General features: G+C 33.9%; 1 protein-coding gene across 2 annotated transcripts; it reads right to left on the bottom strand.

The window, feature by feature from the left end:
- Window positions 1-128: 128 nt before the first annotated feature.
- Window positions 129-5,572, bottom strand: LOC110651723 (uncharacterized). 2 transcript variants are annotated; one of them, XM_058136573.1, is made up of 12 exons: window positions 5,343-5,572; window positions 5,160-5,243; window positions 4,424-4,519; window positions 4,264-4,339; window positions 4,083-4,172; window positions 3,884-3,954; window positions 3,656-3,763; window positions 3,415-3,552; window positions 2,287-2,389; window positions 1,715-1,932; window positions 600-677; window positions 129-455 (listed from the first exon to the last, which is right to left on the bottom strand). In XM_058136573.1, exons 1-11 carry the CDS (start codon window positions 5,409-5,411, stop codon window positions 609-611), a joined length of 1,122 nt encoding a protein of 373 aa, XP_057992556.1. In that variant the 5' UTR covers window positions 5,412-5,572; the 3' UTR covers window positions 129-455; window positions 600-608. The 2 variants fall into 2 exon arrangements, with proteins under 2 accessions (XP_057992556.1, XP_057992555.1); XM_058136572.1 differs by having other exon boundaries at window positions 129-677.
- Window positions 5,573-17,606: the final 12,034 nt, after the last annotated feature.

The following is a 17,606-nucleotide window of genomic DNA, read 5'->3' as shown; positions in this document are numbered from 1 at the left end:
CCTAGTCCATGAATCGGATAGCTCAACCAAGGCAAAGGCCACCAAACGGTTCCTCTTGTCTATGGATTGTTGGCATTAAGGCAAGGCCCATAAAACATCAATTATATCTTCAAACATTACTAGAAATATAAGAAGGGAATCTCAACAATTTTCTTTATTCAAAATCTCATATGACATCAATAAATGAAAAAAAAAAATCTGAATAACTAAAAACACATATCAATATGATGATAAAAACATATTACCCAACAAATGCACAATATGACAATCTATTTAACCGCCAACTTAAATTGTTGCATAATCATCTTCGTTCCACATTTCAATTCCCCACGCCCATGCCCCAAAGTACAGTGCCTAAAACGACCTTGCATCAACCAGTAACTTTCTTGTATTTTTCTTGGTTAAGCACCGGCTACGGATGCTTAAAAAGAGGGCACCTGATTTGCCAAAGCAACCTACCCAATACCACACGATAATTAGGGAACAGGTTTCACCGTAATGTAAACAGCCATGGGTAATAAGAAATCTACAAATAACTCCCATAAAAGGCCCAATGCCATCCCGTGCCACTTCTAGTAGCAAAAAGATTCATCAACTACCTTTCAACTTTAGTCAAGCTTGACATTAGAGTAGAGAAGCGTGTCCTTGGTGAGTGGCATATTGAGCAACAGATATATCTACAGCACAGAGAAAACGAAAATCTCAGAAATGGTATTCATTCTACTGAAATCTGCTGAAAAGATGTAGATATATATATACATATGTCCCAATAGAAGACAGAATATATATGTGTGTGTGTGTGTGTGTGTGTGTGTGTGTGTGTGTGTGCGCGCGCGCGCGCGCAAATTTTGCATTAAGAAGCCCCATGGGCACAAACCAAATATATAAGCAATAAAAAATATGTAAAAATAATATAGCATGAAAACCATAGATGCCGTGAGTGGAAATTAAGTTTTAATCAACTGATGCAAGTCCTGAAAGCCAATATACTTTAACAACATAGACAATTTTTCTATTGAATCTTTACCCTGTGTTTTGCATCTTACCTCCAACATATAATAATCTCAGACAACAAAAGAGGATATTACTGGCATCAATTAATGTGTCATTGACATGTACACTACAGGATAATGGCCTGTATTTTTACCAGATGCATAATGAAGTGTGTAATTCAGATAATACATTAATGCAATAGGTCCTTATAGTGCAGAGTTAAACATTAACAAGATCCAGTGAACATGATTTTCCATGTCAATTTTAAGTCACAGCAAATGTTGACTTGCCATGTGAAGGAAATTACAATTAATAAATGACATGACCACTTGTTCTATGTAGCAGGCAAAGACTTGTTACATTATTCCTATATACAAGATTGCCCCTACTCTTCCCACTAAGCAATTAACAATTCCTACTCTTCCCACTAAGCAATTAACAATTGCTACACTTTCTCTACACACTAGACATATAAACAATCTCTATTTCACTCTTGCAACTGAATATTTTAGTAAGCAATTTCCAGTTTTTCATGCTTTAGAAATATAACAAAAATTAGGAGGGGAGTGGTAGGTAGGCAGAACAAGAGCAGGTAAGAGAATGTTTATGTCAGCACATTTCATTTCTGCTGTCTTTGTAACTAGATCAAAGAACTTTCTTTTAGGTGGTGGAACAAGAAAAGGAAAAAAGGTGCACAAATTTTGTTGTTAGATAATCTTACCCCTAATAAAGTAGAAATGAGAAGAATAATTCCTGTCACCCAAGCCAGGGTCTTTCTAACCAAGGCTATTTCTGCAATGGTTGTTGCATTAGTTGCATTTGATCCTTCTTTCTCTGCCAACCAACGTGCAGATGGCTGAGCAGTCAACATCAAATTCAGCATTGTTCCTGATTCTGGAGAAGATATCTCATTACAGATGATAACTCCAACGATTTGACCTGCCAATTACCATTATTGCCAAAGTTGACAAACAGCAATAATTACTAAGAAACAACAGCATAATTTAATCACAAATACCGGCAGTAAATATGAAGAAAGAATTGTTACGTGAAATTAAAATTACTTGTAAAATGCATAAAAAGCCACATGGTTCTTTTCAAATTCTACCGTACTTGTCTAATTAAAATAACTTATAATTGTCACACAGACACACAGAGTCTAGCGGGTTGAACGAGTGTAAACAATAATCAGGAAAATTAGGTTTCTTGTTTCACATAAATGGCAAGGACAATTATAATATTTTAGCTTAAGAAAAGGATTATATAATCATCCTCAAAAACAAGAAAACCAACCTTTGTATGCTGCTTGGAATGAATCAAGCATTTTAGATAATGTAGCAAGCAATAGCACCAATCCTTGCTTCACAACATCACGTCCATATTGCTCTTGCAAAGCCTAGTATATTAAATAAATAAGAGACAAAGTAAATAGGTATCCAAATGGGATGATAGATAATTTTACATTTCTCAAACTTGGATAGCCAACACAACACCACTGGTCCACCACCAAAACTCCAACATTTCAAATCATATAAATTAAGAATGAGATGCAGCAATGCTATAATCAAGGTTGTCTAAATTTTTTCCTACATCACAAGCAATAAAATTTTACTAATTAAAAGATGGAAAATGTGAAAAATCTCTATCACCCAACAGAACGCGAAGAGACCCATTATCCAATATTTTTTACAAGTCATTATAAGATATTTGCTCGAAACCCCTTCAGAAACCAAACAATAAAAAACTAAACAAGAAAAATAAGCATTTAGGTTTTTAAGCCTCAGGGATTGCTGAGTTCAATCTGTTCACAATTCTTTCATTTTTCCTTCAAACATCACAAATTCAGATTAAAGGAAAATCTCTGAAGTGATGATTATCTAGACATAAAAGTTCCAACTGAGCAAGAAATTCTATCAAGGGAAGAGTAAAACCCAGGAACCCAAACAATGTGTCATATCAGAACAGAAGCGTAATGAGGAGATGATCAACTGACTTCTCCAAGTGGGACAAAGAAGCTGATAAATTATTCCTTCATTCTGCTCATCAGCAAACTCTAAACGATAAGGACAGTTTTTGGGAAATAGAAAGATGATCTCTATTCAGAAAGCAATCCTTGCTTTACAATCTGTGCCACAAAAGTGTTTCTGCTAAATACTACTACAATGCATTCATAAGGCAGGTGATCCATGTGCGGTTTAATTATTGTTAGATATATCTTTCTTATATATATTTTTCATAACAAACACCATGGATCATGTCAAGAATCATTTTTCCTTGTTAACATGCACTTCAGGGGTTTTTTTTTTTTTTTTTTTTTTTGTATTACGTAAACTCTTAACTGATGCAGAATGGGACAAATGAATTCATTCTTGCAAAATAATATATAAAAATACAAAAAAGGAGGATGCCAAATGTCATCACCTTAATGCCATCAAAACGACCTACAATTAACTCTGCAGGTCCTTGACTAGCCTGCAACAGATCTTCATGCATTTCTATTGCTCTTTTACTATTGCGGAACAAAGCCAAGAGACTTGCTATGAATTCCTGGTCTGCTTTCTGCAAACAATAAAATGTTATTCTTAAAATAAAATTCCAAGAATTAAACCAAGAGTTTCAATCTGAAATACAGTGAATCTGTTAGTAACAACAAACAAAATACCTTTGAAACATAAAGATTCATATCAGAACCACTAGCCAAGGGGATGATCAACTTTCCATTTTGTGGTTCCAAAGCATCAATACTATATGAACCACCCAACCAAGATGCCTAAAATAAATAAATAAATAACACCAAAGTCACACATATAAAATGTATAATCTATGACTTTGAAGAGGCCAGCAGCAAGGAAATGAGTAATGAGACAGGGTAACACAAGTGAAAACTAACCAAACTACTTAGTTCCTCGTCATTGCAATCTGCTACTTTTTCATCTAAAGAAACAACAGAGACTTCTTCACCTGCAACAGATCTCATAAAACACTCATTCATGAGAAATTAAGATCATGTGATCCAAATGCAACAAATAGTCACAATCATGTACAGGTTACTTATGAGCTATGATTCAAGTCTACAAAAGGGCAGGTACCTGGCAGTTCAATTTGCGATTTATCCAAATCAAGAATAACCTTGCTTCTATAGGCATTACTGAACATGGCATTTGCTGGAGCAACCAAATCTGCATGTTAAAAGAAATTGATAAATCCTAAGCAGAAAAAAACAAATAAAGAGTTCATATAATAATTAATTTCAAAACAAAGTGCTAGGACCATTGACTCCTGTGACTTCCAGCATGAAAACAGAGCGAGGCCTATCAAATGGATTCGGCATGAGAACTTCATTCAACTGCAAAACGATCACAAACTTCAAGAGCTTAAAATACAAAGAAACTGAAAATTTTTTATTTGCAAAACTTATAACTGCAAGGACCTTAGATGAACCAGCAGCTGAAAGTGTAGCAGGTGGTGCAAAACCAAGCAATACAGACACAGCAGCACCCAGTTCCAGCGGCGACATTAAGTGAGACTGAAAGTGAAAAATAGTTATTGACAGTGAGAAACACTGACAAAAAAAACACATAATTCATTATAGATCCATTATAGATACAGGTATATGTCATAATAAAACAGAAAAATAACCAGGGAACAACTGCTTCATGTATTATAAATGTATATCCCAAACAAAAGGCATATTGCAAAATCAAGATGCAGTTGCTGGACCTCCCAGACAATGCATCATAACATATATTTTCTCATCAATGAAAAATGGATATACTGCCTCATATATAAGAAAGAGACCAAATGGCATATCCCCGACGCAGCCATTTCCGATGGATAACCTTATCTCTCCAACGGGGAGATGCCCATGGAAAATATAAGAATCCAGGAGCTAATTCCGATTCGAATATCATCTTTTCCTGTTCGCTTTACTCTCATTTCTAACAGAGAAACTCTATCGATTCATGATGTCTAAAGAAAGCGTAAATCATCACATCATTTCGCGTTCCTGATAGTTTAACTAACAATCAAGTAACTGCCTAAACGCATAGTGACCAACATAATCAAAACAAATTCCGCATAAATTTATATAAAAATTCTCCATCAAGCAACTTTCATTGAGGAATTGCATCGGCTAAAAAAATAGAAAGAGAAGTAAACAAATGAACCTGAACGACATCGTTTGCTGATGGAGTACGAACATATTGGCGATTTTGGCCATCAATGAAGAAAACTGAACCACTGGTTTCAGCCTGGACTCCATAATCAACCGAATCAAGCCACAAAATTAGCTGATCAAATGAATTGAGCTACACATATACGTGTCTAGGAAATAGAGCGAGAGAGAGTACCCTAGCTAGCGAGCAGATAATAGAAGAGACGATAAGCAGGCGGAAAACGCTGCGTATATGAAAATCCATTGCTCACAGATGCACAGGCAGAGAAAGAGATCTGGTTTCAGGACCGAGATGACAATATGCAATGGAGAGAGGACGGGACGAAGTTTCGTTTGTCCGTGCAAAGCAAGAGCGACGCCGTTGGGCTAGATTGTGCCGAACGACGTCACTTAATGCGAGATTAGGCTCATGAATTTAGGCTAGTGCTTTTGAGCTTCTCAAGTTTGCAAACTGGTTAAAAAGTTACAGCGTATTAATGGGCCCAAATTGTGTATCAATAGGTCCGATGGATAAATCTCTTATAGGCCCAGAAGAGCAACTAATGGTCTTTGCATCTTTGAAGGTTAGCTGTTTATACATTAAACATCCGAAATCGATTTAAAAAAAAAATAATATATATATAAAGTAGTGTCATAGAATGGAAAAACCTAATTATAAAAAAAAAATAAAATAACTATTGAAATTATAATTTAATCAAAGCTTTTAAATTTGATAATTTGTTAAAATAAAATATTTTATTACTTTATTCAATGCTAGAAATTAATTTGAAAGTGCATTTATAATGTGACCCGTTAATTTTTTTATTATTAATGAGCGAAATTCATACATTACATAATTGTATTTTTAATGAATAAGACCCATATACAAATGATGTATGATATATTGTAATTAAACCAATAAAAAATAAAATGTGATTGCCCATTTTCAAACTATTCTAGTTATCTCACTTGACGTGCTATTTTTTAATTAATACAATGTACATTACAAATTTTTAGATAAATATATTATGAATGAAATTAGAATTATTAGCTCAAGGAGTAATAAGGACGAGTCCGCCTCTCAGGAGAAATAAGGATGCCGTGTTTTTAGGCTTGAGTAAAGGAGTGATAAGGTGAATTCTGTAAATATTGTATATTTGAATGAGTCTTTGTGGTTGAGATTCTTTGGGTAATTCGTTCCCTTCCAAGTGATAGTCTTCATTATTTTTCTCCTCCTTTTCAGCAACCTCTGTTATTATTCTTTTTATTTAAGATGAATGTATACTGTCAATTGGATTAATTGAGATTTCACAGTAATAAAATTACATCTTCTTCAGTATGTTATCTTGGTATCAGAGCCTCAACGACCGCTCACCATGGCTTCTTCTCTGAATGTAGCCAATTTTGTTATCTTAAAGCTCAAACAATCAAACTATCCTCTGTGGAGAGAACAACTTTTGAGTTTAGCTGAAAGTCAGGAATTGTCGGATCATTTGGTTAATGGCTTTCCTGAAGATCAGAAATTCGTTACCCCTCCCAATCCAATTCCGTAAAACTATCAACCACAAAGAATCGACATCTTCAAGGCGTGGCAAAAGTCTGATAGATTACTTCGTGGGTGGATCTATGGCACCCTTAGTGAGGAATCACTCGGACTTGTCATCGGACTAGAAACAGTTCATACTGTTTGGAGTGCATTAAAAGATGCATATGCACAAGATTCTCAAGAGAGGGAATTTACCCTCAGACAAAGAATTGACCTATTTTCGCAAAGATGAAAATTGGTCCATCACTGAACATCTGCGTTTGTTTAAAGAACTCTGCGACAGTTTAGCCGCTATCGGGAAAAAAGTACCCGATGAAGAAAAAGTCTTTTGTCTCCTTACGATGCAGGACCCAAAGCGAACGCTTACTACGACGATGCTTAAACCACCGCGACCCAATTTTAATGAACTGGTCTCTCAACTTAAGAATTTAGACCAGCGACGAGTGTGGTTTTCCACACAGAACGAATCTGGTCTTGATCAAATTTCGCATGTGGCTTTTTATGGAAATCAACAGAATTCATCCGAATTCCTCGAATCGGCGTCCTAGATTTAATTCCCAAGGGCGTGGTTTTCAAGCCCAGCAAACGCAAAACCCTTTTCCAAACAAAGAGTCGTATTCTTCCCAACGGCGACCTCCCCCGGCTGGTCGTAGAAGAATGACACCAGCTGAACGAGAGCTGTATAAGAACGAAGTGTGTCAATACTGCAACAGAGATGGTCACATCGCGAAGATTTGCTGGTGGATTCCACAAGAAAAACAAAGCAGCCCTGCTCAAGCTCTTTCGGCACTCACATTGGATACTGATGTTGTAGATACTGACTGGGTTGCAGACTCTGGTGCATCGAATCATATGACAGGTAACAAAAATCTATTCCATAAACTTACTGACTATTATGGACCTGATTCCATAACCATCGGCGATGGAACGTTTCTATCCATCGATGGTGTTGGAATGACGTCTATAGAATGTACAAAAATTATCACTTTCAAATGTCTTTCTGTTCTCGCTCTAAAAAGAATTTACTTTTCGTAGGCCAATTATGATGATTATCTTGTGAATTGTGAATTTTCTAATGTTTCTATTTCGTTAAGGATCGGCAGACGATGTGCATCGCTACAAGGGCCACGGAAAAATAACCTTTATATCTTGTCGTGAATCCAAAGCATATTTTTCCAATCGATTTAGGTCCGAATGAGACATATGGCATCAACGATTAGGACACCCTCAACCTTCTCGATTTCTATTTTGTTTAATAAGAACCTTATTGATGTTAAAGGTTCCTTGCATTCTAAATTTTTATGTGATAGCTGCCAATTAGGCAAATTGAGCAAATTTCCATTTAGTTTGTCTTCCAATAAAAGTACCATTGTATTTGAAAAAGTTCATTGTGATTTATGGGGACCAGCCCCTGTTTTATCTTTTGCCAAATTTAAATATTATGCTTGCTTGGTAGATGACTATTCTAAATACTCTTGGGTTATACCACTAAAGAAAAAATCGGATTTCTTTGTTGCTTATAAAGCTTTTGAGCTTTGTGCTAAGACAATTTGGGAAGACCATCAAGGTTTTCCATTCCGATGGAGGAGGTGAGTTTTTGAATAATGCTTTATCTTCACATTTTCTTTCACAAGGTATTAAACATCAAGTGTCGTGTCCTCATACACCCGAGCAAACAGGTGCTGTCGAATGACGACACCGTTTTATTCGTGAATTAGGATTGACGATGATGTATCATAGTCATGTGCCATTGTCTATGTGGGTCGATGCTTTTCAAACTGCTGTTTTTAATAAATAGGTTGCCTACTACGTGCTAGGGAATGAAACACCATATTTTAAATTGCATGGAACTCATTTTGATTATAGCTCCTACGTGTCTTTGGTTCTAAGTGTTTTCCATATATATGGGACACAAGAGGTCATAAGTTTGATCCTAAGTCTTGTTTATGTGTTTTTATAGGGTATAGTGAAAAACACAAAGGTTACAAATGTTTCAATCCCAAAACTAAGAAAATAATAATATCTCGACATGTGAGCTTTGATGAAAATGTTTTTCCGTATAAATCGCATCTCCTAATAAAATGTTTGTTGACAAGCTTATGGATTCTTGGTTACCATCCACGAGATTACCGATTTTCCACTAAGTTCTGAAGAAAGTGCAGTCCAGATGTATTACCGTTCCTATACCAAAGAACACATGACAATCGGACTATAGGAGATCATGAAACAGACCGATCCTACAAGTGAGTCTCCACTAGCACTCATCATTCACACTCGATCTTTGTTCAAGATGACGGATGCATCTAGAACAGTCGAACAGAGCAAATTGTCTCCACCTCCATTGTTTTTGTCAAATAGAGTTGAAGACACGCTTCAAAATTCCTTAGCACAGAGGACGTTGTTGGTAAACAAGTTGTCGCAATTGAATCGAACTTCGGTGTTTTTGTCATCTCCAACTAATACTCATGTACCGGTACTTCTATGATTGATGGTAATCAGAATCGCCTACCAACAGTTCATACGGATCAAGAAGAGTTGCTTCCTCAAGTCTGCTCATCATCTTTGGCTGAAATATCACCGAACAAGTTCAGACGAAGCATTGCACCTCGACATTCGATGGTCACCGTGTCACATCCCGAATAGTTAAGCCAAACCCAAAGTATGCTCTACATGTGTCTATATCTCCGATATACCTCCCGAGCCTAAATCATAAGAGTGCTCTTGCACATCCAGTTGGAAACAAAGCTATGATAGAGGAGTATCAAGCTTTACATCAAACCACACTTGGGAACTTGTTCCTAGACCAGCGCATGTAAATATAATAGGGTGTAAGTGGGTTTTTAAAGCTAAAATAAATTCTGATGGGCATTTGGATAGATTGAAAGCTAGACTAGTTGCCAAGGGGTTTCATCAACTAGATGGTGTTGATTACACCGAAACCTACTCCCCTGTTATTAAACCAGGAACCATACGCTTAGTTCTTTCTGTGGCTTTAGTGAAAAATTGGCCAATTCGCCAATTAGACGTGAAAAATGCATTTTTGCATGGATTTATAATAGAAGATTTATATATGGATCAGCCACCTGGAATGAAAGATCCTAATTATCCTAATCATGTTTGCAAATTACAATGAGCATTGTATGAGTTTAAAACAGCTCAGAGAGCCCGGTTTAATAGGTTGAGTATGTTTTTAATTGATTATGGTTTTTTTGCGCTTTAGCCGATCCATCCTTGTTTGTCATGCATACATCGATGTGTGTATTGGTTTTATTAATTTACGTGGATGATATGTTGTTAATGGATCGTCTATGGCTCTAGTTCGTAATTTTTGCGTGTCTTAAGCAAGGAGTTTTCCATGAAAGACCTTGGGCCATTGCATCATTTTCTAGGCATTCAAATTCAATCGATCGACTGGGTTACAATTGAATCAAACCCGTTATGCCTATTCAATTTTGGAAAGAGCTCGATGGTGGATTGTCAACCGATGCCCACTCCACTTGTTCAAATGACACGATGTCGCATGCACTGACACCATGGCCGATCCCACCTTCTTTTGAGGGCTTGTGGGTTCGTTCTGATTTGACACTAACCCGATCGGATTTGTCCTATAGTGTCAACTATATTTCTCAATTCATGCAGTCCAACTTTGTCTCACTTAAAATATGTTCGTCGATATTACGATATCTCAAAGGAACAATACATTTTGGCTTATTTTTTAAAAAGATACCTCACTTGTTCTTAGTGCATTTTCCGATGCAGATCGGGCCTGATGTCCAACCACACGACGCCTACTACAAAGCATCAGATTTCTTTTCTTGGTTGCAATATCATTTCTGTGTGCCAAGAAACAACACACTGTTGCGCGTTCTAGCACCGAGGCCGAGTATCGTTCCATGGCTCACATCGCAAATGAGCTTACTTGGCTTGGATATCTCTTACAGACTTGCAAATCTATCCCAAGCAGCTGCCTATTTTATATGGTGATAATCTTAGTGCACTACATTTAACAGTCAATCCAGTATTACATTCACGCAGTAAGCATGTTGCTCTTGACTATCACTATGTTAGAGAGCGTGTTGCTCAAGGGGTTTTGATCACAAGATACATTCCTCAAAGATATCAAATCGATATATTTACGAAGTCCATGACAAAGGCTCGCCTAGCACAATTTCGACGCAAACTATGTCTCCACCCTGGACATAGTTTGAGGGGGGATATTAGCTCAAGGAGTAATAAGGACGAGTCCGCCTCTCAGGAGAAATAAGGATGCCGTGTTTTTAGGCTTGAGTAAAGGAGTGATAAGGTGAATTCTGTAAATATTGTATATTTGAATGAGTCTTTGTGGTTGAGATTCTTTGGGTAATTCGTTCCCTTCCAAGTGATAGTCTTCATTATTTTTCTCCTCCTTTTCAGCAACCTCTGTTATTATTCTTTTTATTTAAGCTGAATGTATACTGTCAATTGGATTAATTGAGGTTTCACATTAATAAAATTACATCTTCTTCACTTTGTTATCTAGAATAACTAAGGGGCGCAAAGTTGATGAGTTCATGAACATTTCTTTCCATATTAATAAAATTAAACAATTTATGAATTAAATTATTTATAGCAAGATATATAACCATTTAGGAAAAAAAAAATGCACCAATGTATAATAATAACATGCCTTATTTCTGAAATTGGGTATTTAATGGTTTTAGTTTTTCTAATTTTTTGACTAGTCTAGATAGGTTTAGCCTTATTTGATTTAATTGTTGAATTTAATTGATAGCTAATAACTGTTAATGTTAATTAATAGCCGATGATAATTGATTTATATTAAGTGTTTAGTAAATATATGTTTAATTATTATTGTTATATATAAAATGATTAATAAATGTATATATTATATAATTTATTTTGTATTAAAATAAATATATAATTATTAATTTATTATATCACTGAAATAAATAAATATAAATTAAATTATCTAAATTAATACAATAATATATATATACAGAGCAACGGTGTAATATCATACAAAATAAAAGTAGTTGTGACCGGTGAATTTGGTACTCTCCAATTTATCTATTCTCCACTTGTTTAAATGATTATATAAATAATATATCAAATTATGATTCTCTCTTCCTGCACTGAATATCTTGAAAAGTTTCATTTTATATTGAGTACCCAAAACAACGTATAAACCAGTAAATAAAATAGTTATTATTGTCCAAAAGTTCAAAAAAAATATCCAACAGTTATGAAACAGCTTATATCTTAGAGTTGTGATAGGTATTTTATCGGCTGCTTACCAACTATTAGCTATATTTTTTAAGATTTACTAAATACTTAGATTCAATTGTTTATATTAAGGGTAAGTATTATTTAGTTCAAATAGAATAAATCGAATCCAACTACATTAATTAGGTAATTCGGTTCAATTTTTAAAATAATTCGGTTCGATTTGGTTTTATATTACAAAAATTTAGATTATTTTGGTTCTGTTCAATTTTAAAGAGAAAAAATCAGTTAAACCGAACCGAACCGAATAATTTTATTATTTTTTATTTGATTTATTTTTGTGGAGAATTTATAAATTATATGTAATTTTATATATATAAATTATTTAATTTCATTGATTATTAGTTATTAGGTATTAAAATCAGATCAAATAACTTGAAAATCAAGTCAAAATTAAAAAATCAATTAAAATTAAGAACCGAATCAAATTGAAATAGAGCAGTTCGGTTTGTTTCTAAAATTTATAATTCAATTTTCATTATTTAATTTGGTTTAATTCGATTTAAATCAAATGTTCACCCTTAGTTTAGATATCTATTAATTTATTATCTTAAATAGCTGAACTAAACATCCCTTAGTAACTAAAGTTATATCTACTTACTTTATAGGTGTAAAGTTTAAATCTCCACTCTCTTATTCCTTATATTAAAAGATAAAAAATTTTAACTTTTAATGTTTCATTTTAAACGAAAAAATAAACGAAAAAGATTATATCATGAAAGCATATATAGAAAATATGTGCACTGGACTTGTTCAAAAAATGCACAAACACACACACATATATATATAAACAAAAGAAATTGACAAGTGACAAGCATTATCCATAAAGTTAATAAAATAGAATCATAAAAAGATCACAAAAGCTAGCAAAAAAAATTTTGTGAAGATCCCCTGCGTAACCTTTTGCACTACAAATTTCACCTGCTTAGTGTCCTTCCCAACAAAACTTCTTATCACACGCTAATGTACAATACTTTACATATGATTATGTCCGCATCCATCTGTAAAGACATTTCCATTTAAAGCATGTATCAAGAATTCACGCAGATTTGATGTGTTGGTTGCCCTAAAGCAAATTTTTACAGCTAAGCTTGGAAGGGTTATATAACTCTAGCTTGGGACAAGGAGTAGTGCCAGCTGGGGTACGTGCAGCACAGGAGCTGGTCTCAAAGTTAAGTACAATTAGTCTTAATTTGCGAGAACCGATTGAAAGACCAAAGTGCCTAATGGAGTGGTAATGCTTTGTGATTCCGAAGATCAGTAGGAAGGAAGTTTGTGGCATATTAGTTGGCCAATAATGAGGTGAATGTGACTCCCAAACTTGCATAACATTTAATATATGCTTCTTTCATACATGTAATCATAGAAAGCTTGATCTCATATGAAAATAAATTCATTAACTGTTAAATTAAATATTTTTATATAAATTTATGTATTCTACATAATTATGTACACATATTGATATAAACATCACTCATGAATTAAATATTTAAATATTGATTCGTAAGCTTTCTATAGTTATTTTAATTAATTTTATAGTCTTTAATTAATACATTTAAAATGTTTTTATAACATAAATTAAATAATGCGTTGTGTGAATATTTTTATTATTTTATTTTAATTTTATATTTATAAAAATGATGTAAATGTATACAACTTAATATATTTATTTTTTAAAAACGTTTGCAAGAATTTATGTGATGGCATTGGTATATATCTATATATATTACGAGCAGGTCTTATATAATCGCCCCGTGGCATAATGGTAAATTTGGAACATTATTACTTGCATATCCGTGTATTTCACACGTGCCAATTAGCATTTTTCCTCGAGACATTGAGAGAGAATTATGTAAATACATACTGATTAATAGTTGGTAAATGCGATTATATAATTAGATAACACGTGTGGAATATTGTTAGGTATGCATCAAAACAATGTTTGCCTAACATTATAATGCGCGGAAGGATAAAAGACAAAAATAAAGAAAGAAATTATTTATTTATAATTTTATTGTTTGGATGAAAGGAAAATAAATTCGAGAGAAATAAAATAATCTTAGTTTCTCTTCTTTAAAAAAGTTAAAAATATGAGAGGAAATAAAATATTATGTATTTTTGCTTCTAAAAAAAGCCTAACTATAAAAATAATTCCTAAAATGTTTTAAAATGTTATCCAATTTTCATTAATTGAATTTTGAATTTTATTTTTTGATTTATTTATAACTACTATTAAAAATCATTCAACTTCACCACATTTACTAACCCTTTCATAATTTTATTTTAATAATTATTGAATATCAAATAGTAATGAAATTTGAACAGTAAGAAAAGAGAATGTGTTATTAGAACCGTCTAATTTGACCAATAGATAAGAATATTGATGAACCATAGATATCAAAGTGAAATTTGAAAGTAGTTGATGATAATAGTTAGGTTAGATTAACAAGAAAAAAAAAGTGAAAAAATATATTGAAAAAAATTAAATAAAATTAAATAAAGTCAAGGGTCAAAAGTTCACCAATCAAGAATTTGGAATACATCAATGACTTCATTATAATGTGACGAACTACGTAAACATAATGAATATATTTATATATATTTATATTAAAAATTTATCTTTAAAGGGGTTAAAAATAACTATTTAACTAAATGAAATATTAATAAAAATATAAAATATTAAGAAATTAAAATTAAATAATATAAAAATATGAATGAAATTTATATAAAAGTGTAGAAATTAAAATGAAAATTTTAAAAAATATATTAAAATTTATAAGCAAATTTTAATTTAAAAAATTTTTGACCTCCCTATTTTTGCTTATATATATATATATAATTTATTAAAAAAAATATTTAAAAATATTGAAAATGATGAAACAAATTTCATTACAAATTTAATTCCACGTTTAAATGCGATGGATGTAATTATTTTTTTATTTATTAATGATTTAAGTAATTAAATGTTTTGTATACAAAAAGATAGTTGTGAAAAGGTAATTAACGTGTTTTCTATTTTAATTGCATGATTGGCTGGGGTGAAGGATTGCTTAAGTGTAAGTGTTGGTAAGATAAATTTTATCCTCTTATGTGTGCGTGCATCCTTGACAGAAAAAAAGAAAACTACAAGATCAAGACGACAACGAAGATGACGGTGAACTTGTCTTTATTAGGGTTGATAGCGGAAACCTTGAAAATGGGATTGGGAAAAATTAATGCAATAGAGAGAGAGAGAGAGAGAGAGAGAGAGGCTAATCTCTGATGATTGAAGAAAAAGCATGTGTGAAAGCTTTACGTGGAAAACATGTTGCTTTTTGCCATGCAACGGACGTTTTTGCTTTCTTTTTCTTTCCAGTATTTTCAAAAGATGATCACTCTGCTGGCAAGTCGTAATGTCCTACAGCCCACTGACAACCAGGCCACCATCGCCCAACATATATTGTACGGAGAAATTATCTCAAAGCTTGAACGCCGTAATCACATCATTAAACAAAAACCAATTTTACTGGATTAATAACCTGTTGTGGTGAAGAATAGTTTAATTTCATGATTTGGACTCAGAATAATTGATTTTTTTTTATAATTAATTTTGATTAAAATTTGAACTTAAAATTTACATTAATTGAAAATAATTTTATTATCGTTAAATTAAAATTTATTGATAAAACAGTTGATTATTAATTATATGAAAGACTGCTTCGGTGTTAATCCGAAATATAAGAATAAATCGCAATATATTCAAACAACCCAGGAAAATCAAAACAAAATAGTGAAATATTGATGCAAGCTCTATGCATCACTTAGTTATTTTTAGGAGAAATTAATTATTTCTACTGCCCTGTTTCATTTTTAATATATAGTCACCTATGTTGTCACGACCCAACCCATGGGCCGGACCGGCACTAGGACCTGGGCCAGCCTAAAGCCCCCGAGGCCTGTAGTAAACCTAACTATTCACTTAACCCAACTCTAAGGCCCATTTGGGCTCAATTTTAAGAAATCAACCGGACAGAGTCCGACCATAAAGTGGACCTTTCAACGGGGAGTTTTTGACTCACTCGACCTGTAAACAAAATATAACATCAATTGGGGAGCTCAGCTCACCCTCCACATACTCATCATCATAAAAATAAATTGGAGCTCAGCTCCCTCATCCAATCCATCAATCATGCATAGAATATTTTTACAGGTCCACATAACAATTATATTACAGACCCGAATCATTTAAATATTTCTAACACATGCGAAAAATCTAGGAGTAAATAAAATTACACAAATATTGAATAACAACCTACGAAGAAGAAAAGCAGGTTAACCATAATAAAATCCTCCTGTAGCCTGAAAAAAATATTGAATAGGAGTGAGCGTTCGACTCAGAGAGTAAAATATCAATTTTAACCATAATCTCTATAACTATCTAGAACTAGTGCACCCTGTAGAGTGAAATGCAGCATCAGCAATAAATTCACCTCATAACATCAAAAAGGTAATTTTGAGCACTCATGCACCCAGCAATATCAATCATATATATATGGGAGCTGATCCCCTATACAGCTCTCTTTATTCCAACTGTGCCAGCGAAGAACTCAGCTCGGACTTCCACTTAATAACCAAATCGGGGTCCCAGCGAATAACTCAAGCCGTGTCTACCCCGAAGGACCGGGTCCCAGTGAAGATCTCAAGCCGTGTCTACCCGTCCTATCCATAGTCCACACCACATCACACGCACGCCAACGCACACACACTGCTCCAAATTACCATAACAACATACATGGCACTTTCACAGTTATGAATGCAACATAAATCGTGCCTAAAGTTTATCTACATAGATATATGCATATAAGTGATGCATGGGCATGCTTGAACATATAATAATAGTGAAATTACAATTAAAATTAATATTTTACTCACAGACTTGACAACGGTTACTGTGGCGGCTGGGCGGAGGAAGAAGGCTGTCCCGGCTCACCTGACAATTACATTATAATTATTTAGTACAAATGACTCAATACAAATCAAGAAAGACCAAGTACGTCCTAAGTCGTGCCGAAAATCCGACAGAGTCTCCCCTATACCTAGGACCTACCCAACCTGCAAAATGGCTCAAAACACACTTCTATATTCACAATCCATATATCCACAACTCAATCACATCACACAGCCCCTCCTGGGCCCATCAAATCAGTCATCCATCACAATATGTAAAATTTCAATTTAGTCCTTATAATTGATCATTTTTGCAAAAACTAACCAAACAAGCTCTAAAAATTCTAAAACTTTGCCCCGCGGTCCTTAGCAATATTACTAGGCTATTGCAAAAAGAATCATAATTTTCTGAGCTACCACGAATATTTTATGAATTTTTAATCATATTTAAGCACTAGAAAATTACGAAAAAGCAAGGTTCGGGTTTACCTTTGCCGATTCCGACTTCGGGAACGTGCTCAGGACGTCTGACAATGGGGGGTAGCCAAAACTTCGGTCCAATTTGGAGACTTTTCCGGTAATAGGTCTGTCTGGCCGGAAATTCACAAACCCGGTCAACTGTCGAATTTCCGGGGGTTAGTACATAAATTTTTCAGAATTTTCTAAGCTCATTTAATGCTCGGAAAAACACTGCGAAGTTCCGTG

The sequence above is a fragment of the Hevea brasiliensis genome, chromosome 15, assembly GCF_030052815.1.
Source record: "Hevea brasiliensis isolate MT/VB/25A 57/8 chromosome 15, ASM3005281v1, whole genome shotgun sequence".
Classification (NCBI taxonomy): Eukaryota; Viridiplantae; Streptophyta; class Magnoliopsida; order Malpighiales; family Euphorbiaceae; genus Hevea; species Hevea brasiliensis.
This window is presented reverse-complemented; position numbering and strand designations above follow the sequence as displayed.

Coding starts and splice junctions, on each gene's coding strand:
- LOC110651723 (XM_058136572.1), bottom strand. CDS start 5,411: ATGGATTTTCATATACGCAGCGTTTTCCGCCTGCTTATCGTCTCTTCT. Junction 5,244..5,342: donor TTATCTGCTCGCTAGCTAGG/GTACTCTCTCTC, acceptor TATGGAGTCCAG/GCTGAAACCAGTGGTTCAGT. Junction 3,955..4,082: donor ATCGCAAATTGAACTGCCAG/GTACCTGCCCTT, acceptor GATCTGTTGCAG/GTGAAGAAGTCTCTGTTGTT.